Raw genomic sequence first — 22,664 nt, forward strand, 5'->3', positions numbered from 1 at the left:
CACAAACCCACAAACCAACACTCGAACACACGCCGGTGAAAACATAACCTCCGCCAAGCCCCTGGCGGAAGTAAAAATGTTTTAAAACTAACGACTACAGTTTAATTACAACGACGGTGGCGCCACTCAAAGCGCACGATCTGATAAGTTGCGCAAAACCACTATTCAGCCAAGGGCTACAGACCGAGGGTGTTTCTTATTTATTAATTTAACGTTCAAATTTCGTAGCGTTGATGTGTAATTAATTATAACAATTAAATTAGGTATCTGGTAACAAATACGTGTGGGTATAGACGATTTGTTATACGGTAAGTACAGTTGTATGCAGTAAAATCCTAGCGTCTACTATCCCTTTAAGGTCTGATGTACAAGCACAGCTTGCCTTTCCGAGTTGTTTTTACGTTTTACAGCTGTTATATTATAACATCCTGTCCAGTTATTCTACCTAAACACTCACAAATAGTACATTAACCACTACGTTACACACGTCTCTGGTTAGGGCCTTTTTTTATTAGGTTTGTTCCGTAGTGTCGATATGATTTTTTATCTTTGACTAGAGTTGAACACTGACAGATTCGTAAACAACTTTCAAGCCCCTCCCTGATGTTATAGGCCCTTCCCTGTTTCACCCAGATTGTCAGCATCAACAAAACTGAAGGCCACAGGCTGTGGGCAACAATATATAGCCTAAATAATGAACAGTTCTGGGTCAGTGGTTGGGGAGCAAGATTCGTGATATGGTCTGGTTTCCAGTTAAAGCTACGTTTCCTTCATTATTTATGCGTAGTAGGTTTTCTCTAACGCACAACTACCAGTTGGTTGACATGCGAAACCTGTGCAGTTTAGAGTATTAATTAATTGAAATCAATGGTCTGTTATTGAATGAACCTGCTCAAGAAATATAGATATTTTTATTTGCTGTAATTTTAAATCTAATCCATTTCGTTCCTATCCCGGAGGGGGGGGGCACTCATCCTACATTATGGTAGGTATGTGCCACTGTGAAGTCAAAAATGGGGGATCTGGAACTAATGTTTGTTGAATGTGGGATGCTCTGGAACTGGCTATGTTCGAAAATTGGGTTGCGCACATATGCAATATGCACATATTTTACAGCGGCAATAAAACACGCACGCAGTTCATCATCGGATATAAATAAACCAGATGAGACGGGATACTAGAGAAGCGTTGCCGAAAGGAGGTGTTGATCCTAAGCGCTAAGCGCAGATCTTGCGCGCAGTTCCGCGGCAAGGCGCACGCGACCGCGGGAACGTCCTACGACAGTATGCAGCGCTGGCAGCTATGGATCCGTGCATTGGCCGGCGCACGGATCATTTAGGCGCCAGCGACAGTCCAGCCAATTTTAGTGGGGGACAGCAGAGGGGTAAGACATTTGGGGGCCGACGTGAACATACTTATTATAGTGCGTTAGTCTGGCCATAACAGAAATTCGACTTTCCCTTTTAATTAGATGACCTTCCGATGAAAAATTAGTTGCGGCTCGTCATTAAATTAACCGGGAATACAAAGGCGACGATCAATAAGAAACTTTTCCAGTTGGTTAATAAATAGACGCCATGCTATCGAATGCATGTGCATGATGAGACTGTACCCCGTCTGACAGTTTCACACGCTCCACTACGTGAGTGTACAATTGCCGGAGTATAAAGGTGGCCAAACGGGTACGCAGTCTACTATGCCTATAGCCTCGCGTTCGTGTGCGCCGTCTATCGCACGTCATATGTGAGTACACTGATCAACGAAAACAAACAAAGCAACAAAGTTCAACATGCGTTTTTACACGAAACCCGAAGGGCGCGGCTAGCGAACTTCGAATTAGGAGCATTTGCTAGGAAATGTCCTGACTACCGGTAGGTAGTGAAACCCGTAGTGCAATGGCCAGAACTCCTCAATTCAGGAAGTATGGTTGGGCTTCGCGTTTATATCATGTAACCGTGGTTAAAGAACCGTGAAGGTGATGAGTTGAAGGTGCAGCGAAATCAGAGGTGTGAGGTGTGTTACCAGTTGCGCGCTTGCGCGCACGGATATCCGGGGCCGAATCGCAAGAACAGTAGCCCGAAAATGTTGAACTTGGTTTCGCGGAACGGGAAAAGGTAAGATCCTGCATGGTACCTGCAAATTGTGATTGCTGCTGGATCGAGATATTCTAAAATGGATGCAGATGGAATGGAAGTTTAGGGGTGAAATGGGGGTTTCTCCCGCGCACATACCTACTATGCAATAGAGTACGAAGTGATGACGTCACGGTGGCTGACAACGAGCCTGCTGGTTCTTACACAATCATATGCTCTGGTAACATTAACTGCGTGTCGTGTTTTGTACCGATTGTACCAGTCACTTCTGAGAGTCATTATTGCAGTTTTTATAGATTTCCAAAGGATGGAAGTGAAAAGCAACGGGGGGGGGGAAATTAACAACAACAAAATTTAAAATTTTTTTTTATTTTTTTCCTTAATTTTTTTTTTAACTCATTAAATATTGTAAGATCGACTTGCTACCGATGCTTTACCGCTGTCTGCAGCGCACACACTCGTGTTTTACGTCAGCACAACATTTTCACGCAGTTAACGTTATGGAGCCAGTGGCTTGTGTAGAACCACGCCGCGGCGTTGTCTTGCCAACGTGACGTCACACTTCGGTACTCTATATATATGGAGTGCCCCCCCTCGGGGTTCCTATGCCTATTTTTAGGCGATAGGTGCTAGTTAATGTGATACGAATAATGACACAAATCTTACATAGCTATTACTGTTGTATAGTGTATTGTTACAGTATATAACTTCTATGGCATTAAAAATTTGTTCAAATGTGGTTTTTCTCTATTTTCCTGACAATATATATCCCAGATTACATTCTAGAGCAATTTGGAGCCTAGGCCACAATTAAAAAAATCTTTGTTTGCCCTCACCCAACCCAGGCTGTAAAGTTTGGGTAGGTAGGTAGGCTTAAATCTTTTTTTTGAGGGGGGTCTTTTTACAAATTCAGGATGGTGTGTACATGCTCTGGTGTGCTTGTGTGGAGATACCTTTTATGTTGAATGTTTGTTTTGCTTGGTACATATAATGTATTCAATTACCTACAGATTTATATAATATACAGTGTACGAGTCCTCGCCAAAAGACAAATCTTTACTGGACATTCGGTCCAGTAAAAAATAGTTTACCATGGACGAATGATATGTTGACTGCGCAACAAATATTGAAACATTAAAACACATTCACATCTCTGTTGCTTTTCCTTTGTGGACATATCTAACATATATGCTTTCCTGCTCATCACCAGCTATGTCTGTTGACCCGTCCATGATAAAGCTGAAAAAGCTAGCATCGTTTATTTTTCCATCCATTTCATGACGCGTACAATCAGCAATGCATTCGATAATGCCAGCTTTGTCATTAATGCAGGTTTCACCTATTTCTAGGCGTTTGGCCTTGTCCAGTTGTGTGATCCAGGTATAATCAGTGATAGTAATATAAACTTCCCATGATAGTTCACACACACGTCGCATGTCATCATTTTCTTATCTTTTATCATATAACGGCCAATCTCTTCCTATCGCTTTCCCACACCATAGATTAATTTGGTACACGCGTATATAAGATAGCCATAGGCAGGGATATTAGGGTTAGGCATAGTGTGTGGTACTGACGTACCCGTCGCCTCTGCGTATTAGTTGGTGTAATGTTACCTGAGACACGGTCTGGTAAAGCCAAATTTCTTGTCGGACCAGTGCAAAAATCACCGGTTTTGTCCGACGGTCCGACGCTTTTGGCGAGGACTGGTGATACAATTTGTAAAAAAAAATAATCTGAAAGCTCAATCAAAATGTTTGAGTCGGCCTTTTTTTGGCGGGTCGGTTGGGTGAGGGCAAACAAACAATATTTTTATTATGGCCCTATCACTTCCAGGGACGTCTGGCTGTCAGCTGGCCCTCTAGCACTGTCTAGCTCATAGGATTGTGATAGCCAATGCACAGTTAGAAAACTAATCTATACCAGCCCATCCCTTTTCAGCCTTATAGATATGATTAACTATTTATAGAGTGAATAACAAACCCCTGGCTGTGACCCAAAAACCAGCGCGGTTCCCCTTATCAGGCGCTTAAGAAATGTAAGTCATTTATTTATTTTAAATGGACCTATTCATGGTAAGATTTATAAGCAGGTACTTACCTGCCTGCCTTCTCAGGATACCTCACTGCCCACCTTCACAACACACGATACACCTAAACAAATTACTCTGGAACACACTCTAGTGAGAATTATGGTTTTTCAAGCTACAGAAACAGAGTACCGATATGGGAGTCTCTCCCATCTGAGCTAGAAACCCTAAGTCGCGACCACAGTTTTGGAGGTTGCAGATAAGCATATAATATCAAGAATCAACTCCGTTATTATGACAACTCGTTTATTTTGATATGGCTTTTCACCAGGTTTCACTCGTTTCCATATGATTTAAAATGGTCGACATCTCAGGAAAAATTCATAAATACATCATCAGGGGTGAATAAAGACAAGTTTGTTTGTATCTACTCTTGACATCATGTAAACATAAAAACAGGCATTATGTAAGGTAATACATGAACGCCATTTGTATATTGAAGATTAGCCGATGGTCGGAGATGACAATCTTGTGTTCGTTATCTTGATACTTTCGTTAGGACTCGGCTATGGGATGGTCATCGTCTCCGGCATCGTCTGCATCTACTACAATGTCATCATCACGTGGACACTCTACTACATGTACCTTTCGGTGCGGGAGAGCGTCGTGCCGTGGGCAACGTGCGGCAATCCCTGGAACACGGCCGACTGCCGCGAGCTTGGTAACGCCAGCGGCGATGCGGGTTACGAGAGTCTGAGCGGCGACAACAGCAGCAGCAGCATCGTGAACGTGTCGGAGGCGCGGTCGGCGTACGTCAACATACCGAGCCAGGAGTTCTGGACGTGAGTGCTCCACAGCGGTGCGGTCAGACGAGACGGTATGCGCTGCGTTTTGCGCAGGATTCGAGGTGAAACGTGGCGTGGGGAGATGAGCTGGTTTCGTGCCATGCTCGAGTTTAGAGCATTATCTGAGATTTCACTGAGTACTCGAAATTTTATTGATTGTGGCGTCTGGTGATTCTTACTAAGGCCCAAGGAAAGGGCCAGGAGCGCAGTACAGGAAACTACGCATTAGAAGTAATGCTTTCCAGAGAAAATGTTTGTAACACGAAATTTTGTGTTAACAAGAAAGAGTAGACTGCTTATTGTAAGTCCACATTCAACATTGTAGGTGGAGCCACGGTACACTCGAATTCCTCGTTAGAAATGTGCGATACCATCACGTATGACTGCACTGTGATACTGTTTTAATAAACAGTCTTTGCGATATATTAGATTCGGAATAGAGCAAGCTGAAAATGTTGAAGTTATGTATCAGATACAGGACAGTATCATATACTGGTCTATGTATTTTAAGTTGCATAGGTCTGTGAACAGTATTAATGAACGTGAATGTTTATACATGAGCAGGTATTCTACGACCTTGCCAGGCTGAGATGCATCTTCTTCCGGTCTTCATTCTCACAGGAATACCGTTCTAAATACAATTACACCTATACAAACTCTCCCTTCCTTCTCCTGATAGGTGTAGCTTTTCCGTAACACTCATGCACTCACACGCACAAATCCACGAATAACATACCTGACTGTACAATATTACTTTATTCTAGGTTTACGATGGCTTCCATTCTTATCTTGATGATGAGCAAATGTGTATGCTTGTACACAGGCATGTATATGTATGCCCACCACTAAAACATGTACAACTAGAGCACTCGGAGAGCGCAGACCTCCGCCAAGGCAGCTCAATCACTGTGAAAAATTTTATTAATTAATTGGATCCGGATCACGACCAAAATGTAATCAATTCTAAGTTACCCCATTTCTGACCTATCCTGAAAATTTTATTAATTAATTAATTATTTGGATCCGGATCACGACCAAAATGTAATCAATTCTAAGTTACCCCATTTCTGACCTATCCTGAAAATTTTATTAATTAATTAATTAATTGGATTCGGATCACCACCAAAATCTAATCAATTCTAAGTTAGCCCATTTCTGACCTATCCTGAAAATTTTATGACAATCCGTTCATAACTTTTTCAGTTAGGCTGTACACAAACAAACCCACAAACACACGCCGAACAAACACACGCCGGTGAAAACATAACCTCCTGGCAACCCCTTGGCGGAGGTAACAAACATTAGTTCTATATCAAGTAAAATTTTGCAACATTTGTAGCATTGGGCAGTCCTATCTTTTAACTGATAGCTGGGTGGTACGTACTAGTTCATTTGTACATTGGATTGCGAGTTCTTGCTGTCAAGAATTCAATTTATTTATCATAGACTGCTCGATGCTAATTTCACTTGATTCTCCCATGTCAGAGAAGGTCTGGTAAGACTGTTACACCAAGAATATGTAGTTCATAAAGGAGAATTGATTCTTCTCCTGCAAGGACAGAACTACATATACGACAGGATTAACCTGTGTATTCGTTTTGAAATTTGACATTGTGTTGCTCTCACTCTTAGTAATTCATTGGCGTGGCCATGTCAAAATTGGTCTGACAAGACTGCTGTGCTTCAATACAAAGCTGAACTGATATATATCGTTCCAAGTGTGTGCAATGTAAGAATAGAATCAGACAGCACAGTTACAATTTGACGCTGTTATGATGATGCAACTTTGATATGACCATGCGCAGCGATGCGTTTAAGGGGTAGGTGTGTTTAATCTGTGATGGCGCGCAATAGGAATGTAGTGTCGCAACAATTCTTGTGTGCCCGCGTTGGGAAACATTTACTTCAGTTTTCTGTATGCAGAGGTGCTGCTATCCGCCAACACACTGAGAGAATTATTCATCGATTGCATCAGGCATCATTGTGCATTGTGGTCTGAGAAAATCAATGCCTTTCTCTTTTTTCTCAGCTGGTACAGAACTCTGGTGTTGTCATGGCAGCCAGCAAATTGTTTTGTATGTACGTATGTGTGCATATAATCGGAATAATGACGTTTGAAAGTTCCACAGTTATTGTCCGACTTCTCATGGAAACGTCGATACTTGTATGAGGCTATATGTTTATCCTTTTCCTCTCTCTATACATTGTTGACAACATTCCTCATGTGGTTTATCAATTAATGATTCTGTCAATTGTCTATCAATGTTTAAATCACTTTTTAATTCAGTTGATTAGTTTGGGTGGCGACTGCAAGTTATTGTGGAATCAGACATTTTTACGTCAGTCCACCCATACCAGTTCTAATCGCTTTGATTTTCTATTTTTGATTTGTACTGGATTTTTTATAACGAGTCTGATATTTTATTTTTACTTGTATTGAAGATACATTCAATCAAACATAATAATTGACTAATCGACTGTAGTGCGTGTCTCCATCATTAATGTTATAATTGATTAACAATTGACAATTGATCTTCTTTGATTTGTCACATGTGTGCTTGTTTAAGTGTATTGACAATTATTGTCACTGAGCATTTGTTTACTCGTGCGATCTAAGAGAATTGAAGTTGGGTCCATTTCCTTCAGACGTTACGTACTACAAATCAGTAGTGGTATTGAGGACATGGGCAGCGTCAGATTAGAGCTGCTCGCTTGTCTATTCATCGCCTGGGTCCTCATCTTCGTCTGCGTTAGCAGGGGTATAAAGTCATCAGGCAGGGTGAGACAATGTTGCCTGTATTGTTTTAGGAATGGACAGTGCAGTGTGAATAATACCGTTAGATGTCAAATATCTTCTTTTAAGAACGAGCCCTTGGATCTATAAAAAGAATTTTACGAATCCTAATTAAAAAACTACTTTCTAAAATAAGATAATACGTATAATTGAAACTCATACTTAGAAAGCTTAACATATAGCATTTACAATATCATTTTTCATTGCTTTCTCACCAGTATGTAAATATTGGATATATTACGAAGACAACGAATCTAAATAGAAATGGCATCAGACAATGGGTATTATGTGAGCAGACGTACCTTCTTTCCATTCTCTAAGCAATCTTGAGATCTGCAGCGAGAATGGAATTCAAACAGTTTCTATTTTCTAGGTTGTCTATTTCACGGCTACATTTCCCTATGTACTGCTTACGGTCTTGCTGATCCGGGGCTGCATGCTTGAAGGTGCAGTGGACGGATTGCGCTTTTACCTTCAACCCAAGTGGGGACAACTGAGGAGCTTCAAGGCTAGTTTATGGATTTATATGACACCTAAGTTCTGCTGCATCAGATGGGTGTTTCGCATAGTCCCTATTCTTACTAATACGAGAATTGCATGTTACTAACGGCTCTCACCAGCGTGTTTGTCACACGTAGCCTTGTCTTTCCTAATCATCTCCACCCCATGCCCGAGAGAAAGACGTTGACAAGGGCCCACGTTCGGTTTCCATGGTTACGGGCATACTGACAGACGTGAGGACAGCAGGTTTGATTGTTAGTTAGACATAGCGTTCAACCAGCTTAGTATATGTTTGCTAGTACAGTACTAACTCACTAGTTTCCTTAATTAAGAAAGCACGCGCAGCGACAATGACAATCTCTCTCATCCTTCGGGCAACTGCGCATCAGTTACTGCGCTCCTATCTGTGTTGGTTTGTGAAACAACATTGGTATTGTGGATCACCATTTGACACAGGGCAAACTGGCTTAGCGTGGTAAGGCATTGGTGTCAGATGTCATTGTCGTTGTTTCTGTTGTTGTCGGTGTACAATCGAGTGATATCGAGAGATTTCGGATGGAAGAAACCTGAGCATTCACCACAGGAACGGCCAGTTTTATTTTAATGAATACGTGGAATTTTGTAATTAGTTTTATGGGCAACGTTGCTTTTGTTTTTAGGTTCTGTAGTGTCATCTAAAACTGAAATGCCCTAGCTGAAAGGTTCAACTGTAATGACTCTCATTTATTTTTACTCATGATGGGTAAATGCGACTAAATTTCATAGAAATGCTCAGGGTTAATTGTATAGGTAAGTGACGGATAGCTGGTTAGAAATACGTGTAAACACATTTGGAATCTATCAAATTGATTTTGCCGACTCTTTTCGAGACAAGCATGATCGTGTTTACTATTGGTTGTGAAAAAATATCAATGTGTTTATACAGTGTTTTGTTACTGTTACGCTAATCTCAATGTAAGAGGTGAGGGTGGTGTTCCGCATGGTGTTAGAATACTTGACATAGTATAGACACTACCTATGGCTCTAGCACCTGTACAGTCAAACCTAGGTTATCTGAACATCAATTAACCGAATTTCCGATTATCCGAACAAGATCTCAAGGTCCCGTGAATATTTAATAAGCTACACGATCCCGTGACCCGTTGGAGCACCCACTATTCAGAGGTGATTAAGAATTCAAGCTTATTTCAATATTGCACTGAGATGAAGGTTTATTTTGAGATAATTTAATTAAATATTTCAATCCATTCGTGTTATTCATAATTCAAGAAAAGATATTTGATTGTTCACTTGTTCTTTGTTTAGCGCTGTAGAACGCTAGATAGGCGGCGCGCGTTTGACGTAACGTTGCCTGGAAACAGTCGGTACAGTTGCTGACGTAATTTACCTGTGAACAGTTGCCAAGCGCCATGCGCTGAACCGGAGCTGAACCGGCCGTGTATTTTAAACACTGGCACCAGTTATCCGAACAAAATACTCCCAGCCCGTCTCGTTCGGATAATCAAGGTTTAACTGTAGTTGAAATACCTGTACACTGATCCTCTATGTTATCAAACTGTGACATGTCACTATTACCCTTTAATAATATAATTCTTTAGAATTGGTTTGGCAGTTATGGTGGTGTATCAGTAGATCAATCAGGTGTAGTTCTAAAGGTAATGGGCGCATATTCTTATAAAGGTTGGGTTGGTGTGGCTTAGAACGCCGTGCAACCATTGTTTTGAAGGTCGGGTGGGTGTGGCTTTAAAGGTCAGGCACCCATTGTTTCGAAGGTGGGGTGGGTTTGACTTTGAGGGCAGTGTGGGCATTGCTCAAAAAGTGATCCAGGCTGGGTTTGGAGGTGAGGGTGGGCATTGCTCTGGAGTGGTGTGGTTTGAAAGTTTGTGCAGGTATCATTGTTGAGGTCGGGCTGGTGTGGTTCAGAAAAGGTCATGCGTGTTTGGGTAGGAAGGTCGGGTGGACATGGTTTGGAAGGTCTGGTAGGCATTGTTCGGAAGACCACACGTGTTCGGGTCGGAAGGTCGGGTGGGCATGGTTCGGGAGGTTGGGTGGGTGTGGTTCAAAAGGTCGTGCGTGTTCGGTTTGGAAGGTTGGGCAGGCATGGTTTGGCATGTCGTGCGTGTTTGGTTAGGAAGGTCGGGTTGGTGTGGTTCAAAAGGTCATGCGTGTTCGGGTCGGAAGGTCGGGCGGGCATGGTTCGGGAGGTCGGTGGGTGTGGTTCAAAAGGTCATGCGTGGTCGGTCTGGAAAGTCAAGCGGGAGTGGTTCGGAGGGTCATGCGTGTTCGGTTTGGAAGGTCGGGCGGGCGTGGTTTGGAAGGTTTGGCAGCCATTGTTCGGAAAGCCACGCGTGTTCGGTCTGGACAAGTGGGCGTGGTTCGGAAGGTCATGCGTGTTCGGTTTGGAAGGTCGGGCGGGCGTGGTTTGGAAGGTTTGGCAGCCATTGTTCGAAAAGCCACGCATGTTCGGTCCGGACAAGTGGGCGTGGTTCGGAAGATTTGACAGGTGCTGTTGAATGCCATCTGCTAAAACTTACATTAAAAACACATTTTCCCACAAATTACATGTTACTGGCTCTAAGACTACTATATATAGTATGTTAATTTTATGAAATTGCAAGCGAGCGATTGTGTGCACGGTGGCCTCTTGTTATTGATGGCGACACACGTTGGCCCTGGTAAGTATATACTGTATATAGCAAAGTGCGTGCCAAGTGAAATGCCGTGACTGCAGTGGAAGCATCTATTGTGCTTACGTGGATGTGATAATTTTATTTATACCTCTACTCTGCTAAAATAAGATTGATAACGGAGCGCTTAGTACACACCGTGAATAAATCACGAGAATCTTTTCCGTATATGTCTAACTAATAGAAAATCTTGCGCGAGGATGCTGATGTGTGCATTGCACAAGTCATAACGTTTTAAAGCAGTTCAATGCATATGCGAATCTGCAGCGTCGTTCACAGTGCACGTCCTTGCACACACCTTGAGGTGTTAGTCAGCAATACTTAGTTGGCATCCCCTCATCGTGATTTGCTCTTTTAATAAATCACAAATTCATACCTGCACATGCTAGATGCGTTGGTACATAAATTTGTGAAGGGTCAGTGGGATGATTCTTCGACAGCGATAGATGGTAGATAAAGCTAAGGTGGGAGGGGCAAACATATTAATTTTTGTTGAGTGCCGGTTGCAATTCAGTTATGAAATTGAAGATCCTCTATAAAACCTCTGTCTAAGAATCATCCAGGGTGTCAGAGGTATCACATGAGCATTGAGTTGGCATTTTTATCCCTGTACACTTAATTACTGATAAACATTACCAATGCATATGTAATTAGTGAAGAATTGTGCATATTATGATTGCAATATGCACTGGCAGTAAATTAGTTGTTATTGTCAATCTCACTTCATATAAAGTAAAAATTAAACTGATTGAACTAAAATCTGTTCAGTAAGTAGTAAAGTAGTAGGTAGGCGTAGCGTATGCTGATTATCATAGGTATTTATAGCCGATCTATAATACTTCTCTTAGTGAGTATCATTGCTGTGGTTAACAGCTTTACTTGTAGTTTATCTTTTAACCATTTTAATAAAAATGAAGAACAATTAATGTATTTTATTATTAAATAATTTTAAAGAACATTTATGTACGGTTATTGGCTGCCATTAATCCGGTTTGAGTGAATGTTTTATGACGTCTTTGAAGGTGTGGGGTGACGCAGCAACGCAGATTTTCTACTCTCTGGGACCGGCCTGGGGTGGCTTGATCACATTTGCTTCCTTCAACAAGTTCCATAACAACTGCTACAGGTTTGTTTCTCACATGTTTCTGTATGGATGTATTTGCTGTTATCGGAGCTTCGCTATGCCTCAACACTGTTCATGAGCCATGGCATGCCATTCAATGAGATGAGTTTCATCAGCTGGTAAATTTCTATCTATACAGCGTTATTTGTATCAGCTGGTAAGTGGTATTCACAGTCTGCGCTGCTGGAATAGTGTAGAGCCCGAAAGGAAGTACATCGCTACAACGTTTCTCTCTCTAAAAGTGCAAACATTTGCGTTTTTGTCAATATTTTTTCTGACAACTACTAATCTCATGGTATTTGCAATTGTCAGCATTGAATCACGTCGTGACATTCTTATGTCAAGCTGAGCATATGTATAATCTGGCCGGCAAATCAGCAGGGTGTGTGTTTACACTATCATTACTATTGTTGAGCGCTATTCGTAACTTGACTTTCTAATCTTGCATTGAGGTGACTGCCAACTCCAGGTATAAAAAATTCAACACGCCTGGATTGTTAGCTTTTTGTCAACCACGCGCAACCTCATGATGGCTATGAGGATTCGCCGTCTGTTAGCTAATAAGAATCACTTATGCTGAGGAGCATGGGCCGAATTGTATAACGAGAGAGGATTTGCAGATTTTATTAAAATTTTGGGTGTGCCCTTCATCAGTAACTCTAAACACGAGTGGAACTGAAATCCATTATGCGTTTAGACGTAGTCATGTACGTTACTCAGCCAGATAACAAGTTGAGCCTTTTATTATTAATTACCTCCGCGAAGGAGGTTATGTTTTCGCCTCTGTTAGTTTGTTACCTCCGCCAAGGAGGTTATGTTTTCGCCCCTGTTAGTTTGTTTGTTAGTTTGTTTGTCTGTCAACCGGATATCTCAAAAACCTACGGACATTTTTGATGACGAGTTGGTCTTAGGCCAAGAACCAATCGATGAGATTTTGGTGGTGATCCAGATCTGGATCCAGGATTTTTTTTGTGGGAGAGACTTCAGACTTCAAAATTCATTAAAAAAATCCTTGATCTTTTTTTTTCAAATTTCTGAAAATTGCATCAAACTATATTGGATGTACCAGCAAGATTACTGTACTGTACTGTTACGCTGTGGCGGAGGTTTGCTATCTCTGATTGCTCTTGTTACTATTACATTTACATTACCTTGCAGGGATGCTCTGCTCGTACCACTTATCAACTGCGGCACGAGCGTATACGCTGGTCTCGTCGTGTTCGCCATCTTGGGTTACTTGTCGGCCATGACAGGTCTACCCATTGAGGATGTCGTCAAGCAAGGTACATGCGCATGCTTCCCTTCCTATAGGACACGCACGCACGCACGCACACACATGTGCACACACACACAGTTCTTCCCTATGTACAAGGTACACACGTGCGCATACTTCTGTCTTTCCCTTAAGGTACAAGCACATCTTTCCCTTCATGCAGGGCACATGCATAGTTCTTCCCTTCATACAAGGCACACAGGTGCACATACTTCTTACTTTCACACATACTACATGCATGTTTCTGCTCTTTGTGCAAGGTGCATACACACATTTCCCTTTACACAAGGTACACATTTCCTTTCCTCCCTTTATGCATTCTTCCATTCACACAAGATACACGTGTCTTCAATCCTGCTTCTTTAGGACCCCTATCACTACGTCAGCGTTGTCATCATTGTCATTACGATCCTAGCCCCAACCTTTAACTTTAGTACGGAATTCACATTGCAGTTTGCAAGTCGATTCACAGCCAGTATGAATCACACATACTGTGTATCGCTATGAATGCAATTATTTAAACGTGACAGAAAATTTTAACTACGATTTGCATGTCCATTTAGAAAACAAATCGGTGTGCTGAATTAACCTCCCCACTTTGTTCGGTTACTCTCATAACGTACACTTATACTAAATTATGTTTACAGTATTACGTGCGAATCTTATATGAGAATTAACACGTTCACTTTATAATTTTTTCTACTCTAATGACAGTTGCCCGTGTACTTTATAAATTTTCCAAGGGATGGCTGACCAGATCACTGTATGGTCTTTTCGTCGTCCCTTCGCTGTATTGTTTATTATTCTCTTTGTTAAAATTCTTGTACTTACTAATGTTGAAAGCGATAAATAAAACTGTTTTATCTTATACCACCAAGTCCCACATGCAAATGTGTTTGTTAAGTACGTGCGAGGCCCATGCAATGCATCGATTGTAGAAGCAGCCAGAGCTGGGGGGCCATGTATTAATATTCCTGCAAACAACTGTGCACACTGGGCGGATGTGTGAACGACACGTGCTTGATGTATGACTGACCAGATGTCAGCAAAGTGCAATGTATACAAACGTGGCCAGCCAGCGTGTTTTCTTTCTCACTATATAAACACCCTCTGAGCCCTGACCACTATTGGATAGGGGGAGGAAGCTGCCATAAGGTGGATGATCTCAGTACAGGTTAAAGTACTTATACAGTGACACCTAGTAGGTGTCAAATTGGGGCTAACGCTCCATTAGGAGCGTTCCCAACTTTAATGTCATTAATATCGTAATATACCCCAGTCTGAATGTTGCTTGCTCCCTCTATATAGCCTATATAACCCCCGCCTTGATATCTATTTCATATCTAACCCCCCCTTGATATCTAATTGATATCGATGCACTCCCCTTGATATCTATTTCATATCTAACCCCCTTGATATCTAATTGATATCAATCCACCCCCCTTTATATCTCTTTTATATCACGACATTAATGACATTAAAGTTGGGAACGCTACTAATGGAGCATCACCCCAAATTGGAGGCAGAGAAGTGAACCTAGCCACATACTTTTATGTAGGAAAGACTGACAGCTAGGTACCATGAAGTTTTCCATTGGTGTTGGAATCTCAGTGCGCGAGAAAAATGAATGCCATCGTTGTATTCTAACCAGCCTCTTCAGGTGGTGCGATCTTTAAACTCTTTTACACAATTTAATTTTCATGGGTACTTTTCCCTAACTAATGTGTTTAAATTAATTTCCCCCTTTGAATAATTAGGAGGTCGATAGCTACCTGAGTCTATTTCAAAGGCAAATACATTCACATTTCAGTTGGGTTCAGGAAAATATTCTGCTGAAGTATTTCAGGATTGTATTTTTGCACAGGGTTTGCATTGTGTGGAGTGAATAAAATGCCAATTTCTGCCCAACAATACTCAACAAAAGTTTAATTGTTCTTTCATTTAAATTGAACATTGTATTTTATATACGTTTACAGAATAAAGAGCTTGGTGATTAAGTAATCTCTTTGTCATATCTCTTTTGTATATAAATTTTGATTGTATATCTTTTAAATTGTGGTGAATATTTGTGTGACAGAGCTCATTGTATCTTTGCAGGTCCTGGTCTCGCATTCGTAGTCTATCCGGCAGCCATAGCAACGCTTCCCCTGTCTCCACTGTGGGCTTGCCTCTTCTTTTTTATGCTGTTGCTGGTCGGAATGGACACACAGGTATGGCAAAGTCAACGGGATGCTTTCAAACTCGTGCTGATATCTCTTTTATCAATTTATCATCATCAAAATAAATAAATAAATAAAATAAAGTGAATAAATTACTAATTCATATAACCCTAGAGATATAATTAGCCCTCTCAGTTGTATGCATTGAGTGTTTCTCTGATGATGTTGCGATAAAATGTTCTTTATCGGGGTTGAGTAACAGAATATAGTGGCAACAGTACTGAAGAATACTACAATCTGTTAGCAGAATTCTGAAATAGAATTGATTAGTTCAATCTGATTTATTCTGTATAAATGCAGCACAAGTGCTGCTTTTTAGTGAAATTAAGATGCGTGCAAGCACATATCATGTAGGCACAGTTACCAAATCCTACGTGTGTACTGTAAACCTCTGCCGAATCGTCATTTATTCTTCCAGCAGGGGTGGCGCAGTATTTAGGCCTAGAAAAAGACGTTTGTGTCCGCTAACCCGACCGAGTCCATTTTAAACCCCTGTATCGAAACTCTTTATTGTGATCGGCGATTTATGCACCAGGGAGAAATACACATTTTACATATTTTCTTATTTATCATATCATGACATATGTCATGTGCTATTGTCAGTAATCCAGAATAGCCGAACTCGTAGAGCACGGGCGTCACGTCTGAAAGGTTGTTGGTTCAAATCCCAACTGTTTATTTATTTATTTTTTCTGTTTAGGGTTAGAGTTAGGGTTAGAGTTAGGGTTAGGGTTCACAATGCGTATGTGTATACATGTGTACACATGTATATTATGGACCCGAGCAATCCCGAAGTTGCGCCCTACTATCGTTCGGCTATTTCCGGAAAATGTGTATTTCTCCCCGGTGCACGATTCATCGGCAACAACAACAAACAATTTAAATTAGAAAAATAATTTAAAAAAATAACAAAATCCCAACGTGATATCGATCGGTTAAAGCATTGATGTGACTTTGAAGTCATTATATGGGCTGTTATAAGTATAAAACAAGTATTGTTTGAATAAAAAAAATTAAAAAAATATTTGATAAAAAAAAGTTTTCCATGCCTACCGTGTCCAATTTTTTTCAGCTCAGCGGAAACAAACATCTTTTCTTCTTAGGCAGCTAGTTTTTGTTGTTGTGTTTTAGTTTGGGATGTTTGAGACGATGACTAGTTCGCTGATTGATGAGTTTCCTCAGCTGCTGAGGAACCGTAAGATGCTCTTCACCGGATTCATGTGCTTCATTGAGTTTTTGTTTGGCATCCCCTGCATAATGAACGTAAGTGCTGCCATATCTAATGAATATAACTGCTGCGGTATGTAGTGGGGCCATGATAAAAATATTGTTTGTTTGCCCTCACCCGGCCGACCCGCCAAAAAGGGACTCAAAACATTTTATTTATCCTTTTTTTTTTAACAAATTGTATCACTGTACATTATATAAATCTGTAGGCAATACATTATATCATGTACCAAGCAAAACAAACATTCAACATAAAAGGTATCTCCACACAAGCACACCCGAGCATGTAGACACCATGCTGAATTTGTAAAAAGCGGACCTACCTACCCAAACTTTTCAGCCTGGGTTGGGTGAGGGCAAACAAAGATTTTTTTAATTGTGGACTAATGAACGTAACTGCTGTGGTGTGTAGTGAACATGCTGTGTGGGTCAATTATATGGGTTGCTGGCATGTGCCTCCCCCGTCCACGCTGCACACGCGATGATAACGACTATGTAATTAAATAATTGGTCAAAAGTTGTTTTAAGTCACAAAAGGGAGCAGGGTTCAGGCGAGCCAGCGAGAGAAAGAGTGGTGGCAGGGGAAGGAGAGAAGAAGGAAGAGAGGGACAAACGTTAGAGAGACGAAGCCAACGTTATTTTTACTTGCAGCCGTCAACATTTACCATGCATAGCTCATTAAATTGCTTTATGGCTCGGTAGAATATGCGCGGCATTCGTACGCACGCTAAAACTAGGCTGACGCCCAGTTTCGGCACGTGCTGTATATTGTTGTCGGTGTCTGGTTGCAGGGCGGCATGTACGTGCTACAACTAATGGACTGGTACTGTGCGGCTTTCGCTCTCATGTTCATCTCACTCATTGAGTGCATTGTTATTGGCTGGGTTTACGGTACGTCAAAACATTTCATTCCCATAGTCAGCTTAATATGGTTAAATTTTGTACTAATTCATAAAAATTCATTATATAAAATGTGTATCATTACATAAATATTGTATATTGTTATTATTCAATATTGTTTTGTTATGTATTTATTGAATACAATATTATTAATAACATCTGATTAAATCTCTTTAGCTACGGAACTGCTCAGTATCTCTGAAATATTATTATAATAGTGAGAGGCATATTCGAAAGTTATCGGCATTCATTTTAGGAGCGGATCGATTTCTCACGGATATCAGTGTGATGATTGATCATAGGCCAGGCTGGTGGTGGAAGCTGACATGGTGTTACATCAGTCCCATTGTGGTCTTTGTAAGTATCTCAGCTAACCTTGATAATTAAGTATAGTACTAGTAGAGGGAAGGAGAAGAGAGCGGAGTCGTGCATCAGCTGTGAGGCTGTGTTCATTGGTTTCTGCGCATACGTAATGTATCGTTTGGTTACATCGTCTCTCAGATGGAGTGTTTGTAAGTGTCACTACTTATCTTACTGTTTGTTGTCTTGGGAAGAAGAAGGAGTGCATCTGTAACATGTAACATGTAATGTGCATCTGTAACATGTAACATGTAACGTGCATCTATAACATGTAACATGTAACGTGCATCTGTAACATGTAAAGAGGAAGCATGTTCATCTGTATTGCACATACATAAATTTATACTTAAAATTCCTTATCATCGTTGATATCATCTTTTATCTAATATTGTATAGACAGAAAAAGTGAAGTCCTGTGCCATTTTCCCAATTCTTTTTGCATTATAATATTAACTTCTTTTCAAATTGTAGTTAGAATTTGTGATAATTTCCAATGCAGTAATCATAGAAGCGCTGTGAGTAGGCAACTACAACCAAAGTATCTGTGTCTGTTCTCTTCTCTCTTTTCTCTCTCTCTCTCTCTCTCTCTCTCCCTCTCTATGCCCCTCCCCTCTTTCTTCCCCTCTCACTCCCATCTCTCTCTTCCCTCTCTCTCCCCTTCTCCCTCTCTCTCTCTCTTTCCCCTCTCACTCCCATCTCTCTCGCCCTCTACCCTCTCTCTTTTCTCGCTACCTCTCTCCCACCTTCCCTCTCTCTCTCCCTCTGCCGCTCTCTCCCCTCTCTCTATTCTCTTTCTCTCTCTCTCTCTCTCTCTCTCTCTCTCTCTCTCTCTCTCTCTCTCTCCCTCTCCCTCTCTCTCTCTCTCTCTCTCTCTCTCTCTCTCTCTCTCTCTCTCTCTCTCTCTCTCTCTCTCTCTCTCTCTCTCTCTCTCTCTCTCTCTCTCTCTCTCTCTCTCTATATATATATATATATATATGTTGTTGTTGTTTGCAGTGTTTGCTGGTTTTTACCTTGGTGATGCACACGCCTATCTCTTACAACAACTACTCCTATCCGCAATGGGCAATAGTAATTGGCTGGATGATGGCGTTATCATCACTGGTTCCAATACCCATATCGGCAGTGTGCGCAGTGTATACTGCACCAGGCAACTCCCTATGGGAGGTAAGTGACGTTCATACTGCGTTTAGTGGATCTGTGCCCAGTGGAATCGGTTCAGACTTAAAAAACCAATCAAGTTTAGTTAGGTACTCATGGCCATTTGTAAGTAACGTGACGAAACCTGTAAATGTCCGGTTTAGGATGGAGTGGTGTGTTTTGGGCGGCTGTGTGTGGTAATAGTGAGTGTGTGCTGTGCGACGCACTTTGGTCGAGGAACTTGTGAAGCTTGGGACTGGAATCATGAGCATGCATGTCTGCAGTGCGCGAAATTAGCGCTATTTTTCCGGCAGCCGCCGGTTCAACCCCTCATATAATCAGTCCACTTGGCCTTGATATTTTGCCTATCTTGCCTTTATATCAACAATATTTACCAATTTCATGACTAGTTTTTGCTTTACTAAGTGTCTAACACTTGATAATTTTGCTAAAATGTGCATGATGTGCTAAATTACTCTACTTCTTAATACAAACTGCAAATAAATACTATGAGTATGCCTAATAAACACAAAGCTAATACTTTTATTAATAATGGAATAATTTGAACAAAATTATGGGCATGTTCAAACTTGTAAGGGCCTGTTTAAAATTTTGGGTGGGCCTGTTCACATTTTGGCTAATTTCATGCCCTATGTCTGTGTTGCTCAACTTGCTGCCGTCACAGTGTGCATGTTGATATTTCTTTACAGCGTGTAAGAATGGCACTTCGTCCCACGCCGGAGTGGGGTCCTGCGATCGACAGATATCGCATCGAGTACAAGCAAGTTTTGCATGAACATGGCTTCATGAAAAGTGTGCCAGAGTCGAGTGCAGCCACTCTGGTGAACCTAAGAGAGATGGAGCCATTGGAGATATGACGGACTCCTCCTGCAATGGATGAAATGTAGAGCTTTTTGAGATTGATCTGAAATCATTCCTAATGCCATGTACTACCGACTGTTCCACGTATGATATTGCTTCACTTAGGCCTGTAGGTTAAGTCATTAATTAATCTATAGGGGGCCAAATGTACTTTCTTCCTTCAGCCGCTACAAAGCTAGTCATCTCATTCACTGGTTTGCTTAGGTGAGGCTGCGTCATCGCACCAACATGAATTTCAACGAGTTAGTTGCTCAGATGTGTCGGTGCTGACATGTATTTTTACTGCATCTCTTTTGCGGTTACCGTAAAATAAGCGCGAACTGGTGCAGGTTGTGAAAGTTGAGCCAGACGAATTAGTAGTGTTTATGAAATGTTTGCCACCGTAAACACGTTTTATTAGGATTGTTTGGCACAGTACTTAAACCACTCTAACGCGTGGACGTAAAATTTTATTGTTGTAAGGGTGAAAGATATCCAATCAAGTTGTGCCTATGCGTACTATATGCTTCCAAAAATAATACAATTTAGGTGCATCTGACTGCAAGAGTGTCTGTGTGCTATGCTTCCTTGTTATTAAAATTCTCTGTTTCACAACCCCAGTGATTGTACATTATTATATAGTTTATTTATTTAACTTTAAAGCACATTGTTTACGCGTATAAAGTGTGGTGTACGATATCGGTGTTTTGTGCTTAATTTTTTGTTGCTCTGTGAAGCCATATAAAAATTGGGTGAAATATTTCCAAGGTGACGCCATTGTTTATAAATATCCGTGACGACTGTGGGATGTTTTAATTATAGAAGATCACGTAGATAAATGAACCAATTTCACCTATATTTACTGGTAACAGACTAAATATTAGCTTTATCACTTTTTTTCACCGTATTTAATCAGTCAGAATTTGGCTCATATGTGTATACTTATTATGTATGGAATCCTATCATATGTTAGATAGAAGATGTTCTTCTATATACATATCTTCATGGATTGGTATTATGGGATGTATGTCGTATATAGTCGTGAAGGTTCATTGCCCGCGATACAACACCTTGTGTAATTTTGTGTTTATTGTGTCATATTGTATGTCGTATATGTAGTAACAAACCATAAAACACTTTATGATATCATTATTGTTCATCGTAGTTGATCCTGATAGGAATAGCAGTTCGGATTTTAGCACTTATTTAGTGTGTAAAAACGCACAACACGTGAGACATAGGTAAATATAAAAGCATTGAGTTTGGAGTTTGAGTTACTTTTCTCGTCCATTGGTTTATTTATGCCGTACTATGCACGCTAATGGTGTCAGAACTGTATCATGGACTTTACAAAAAATAAAGGTCAACACTGAATTTTTCGCTCATCTGACGTAGTCAGATGCAGCTTGTAGAATCACATGGTTGTCCGTGCGTGCGTGCGTGCGTGCGTGCGTTCGTCAACAGTTGGGCACAAATCTTAACTGCTCGACGTACGGTCACGATATTCGGGACGTCGGTGGGGGGGGGGGGGGGATCGTGAAACGGAATCAGGATGCCAAATTTGGGGGTCAGGGGTCAAAGGTCAAGATGTGTAAATGGAGGGGGAATATTTTCCCCTTAACTTAAGGTTTAGGAGGAAATACGGAATTGCGGCACAAATCTTAACGGCTCGACCTATGCTCTTAATATTCGGTGTATAGTGTGATGGGCCGGAAACCCATCACCATTGCGAAATTGCGGTCACTGGTCAAAGGGCAGTGGGGGAAAGGTCAGATATCAGGCATTTTTTGAGGATATGGCCTAATGGACAGAGTGGAAAACTTTTTTGTTTCAGCGCTGACCTAGCATTTTTATCACTTTATTGAAAGGACCATGAAATGTGCTTTTCACTGACGTGCGAAGAGTAAGTGTCTGATAACCTTTTGACCCTCAATAGGAGGGTTAAACATGGATTCCTGAACTGCCTCAATGATTTCACGGTGCTCATATTCATGGCACATCCATAATCTAGAAAGCCTGGATAGCCCAACGGCTAGAGCACAGGCGTCACGGGGACTCACGGCTCAAAGGTCGTTGGATCGAATCCCATCAGATTTTTTATTATTTACCTGTTTTCTGTAATTTTATATCTTTATCCATTTAACTATTTTTTAGGAATTAACGCAAATATTTACATGATTTATTTACAACAATTTAATAACAACAAATACTTTTTACAACAATTTTTTTTTAAATACGGTTAGGTTTAGTGTCACAATGCACCATAAAACTGGTTTCAGGCACGCGATTTGTATCAACCAATGGGATTTGGGAGGTATGCAGAATGCAGAAAGTTGCTGAAATAAACGCCCCTTTATGGATTTTTTATGCACCGAATATATATTACGCATGCATTGATCACGCACGCACACACGTGTATTCTCTCTCTATCACGCTCAACGTGCACTCGCACAAACACCAGGCATCTCGCCAGGCGGAGGCCCGGAAGCTCAGGCTTCAACGTCATTTCCAGTTTATTTTCTTAAATTGTGAAATTAAATAGTTGCAATGTAATTTTTACTGTTTCAAATATTAAAATTTTATTTTAAAACGCCAGCTTACGCCATTTTCCTAGA

General features: G+C 41.0%; 1 protein-coding gene across 1 annotated transcript in view; it reads left to right on the forward strand.

Moving 5' to 3' along the window:
• Positions 1-21,326, forward strand: part of LOC106809724 (sodium- and chloride-dependent glycine transporter 1-like) — a 50,495-nt gene extending 29,169 nt beyond the window's left edge. Inside the window, exons 3-15 of the mRNA XM_014812910.1 lie at positions 2,519-2,524; positions 4,601-4,605; positions 4,680-4,964; positions 7,614-7,746; positions 8,135-8,269; positions 11,972-12,075; positions 13,231-13,355; positions 15,443-15,555; positions 16,696-16,827; positions 17,583-17,682; positions 17,948-18,048; positions 19,045-19,215; positions 19,899-21,326. Coding sequence (XP_014668396.1) covers positions 2,519-2,524; positions 4,601-4,605; positions 4,680-4,964; positions 7,614-7,746; positions 8,135-8,269; positions 11,972-12,075; positions 13,231-13,355; positions 15,443-15,555; positions 16,696-16,827; positions 17,583-17,682; positions 17,948-18,048; positions 19,045-19,215; positions 19,899-20,066 — 1,578 coding nt within the window. The 3' untranslated portion in view covers positions 20,067-21,326. The remainder of the gene's footprint in view (positions 1-2,518; positions 2,525-4,600; positions 4,606-4,679; positions 4,965-7,613; positions 7,747-8,134; positions 8,270-11,971; positions 12,076-13,230; positions 13,356-15,442; positions 15,556-16,695; positions 16,828-17,582; positions 17,683-17,947; positions 18,049-19,044; positions 19,216-19,898) is intronic.
• The last annotated feature ends 1,338 nt before the right edge of the window (positions 21,327-22,664 follow it).

This window comes from Priapulus caudatus, unplaced genomic scaffold (genome assembly GCF_000485595.1).
Source record: "Priapulus caudatus unplaced genomic scaffold, Priapulus_caudatus-5.0.1 Scaffold380, whole genome shotgun sequence".
NCBI lineage: Eukaryota > Metazoa > Priapulida > Priapulimorpha > Priapulimorphida > Priapulidae > Priapulus > Priapulus caudatus.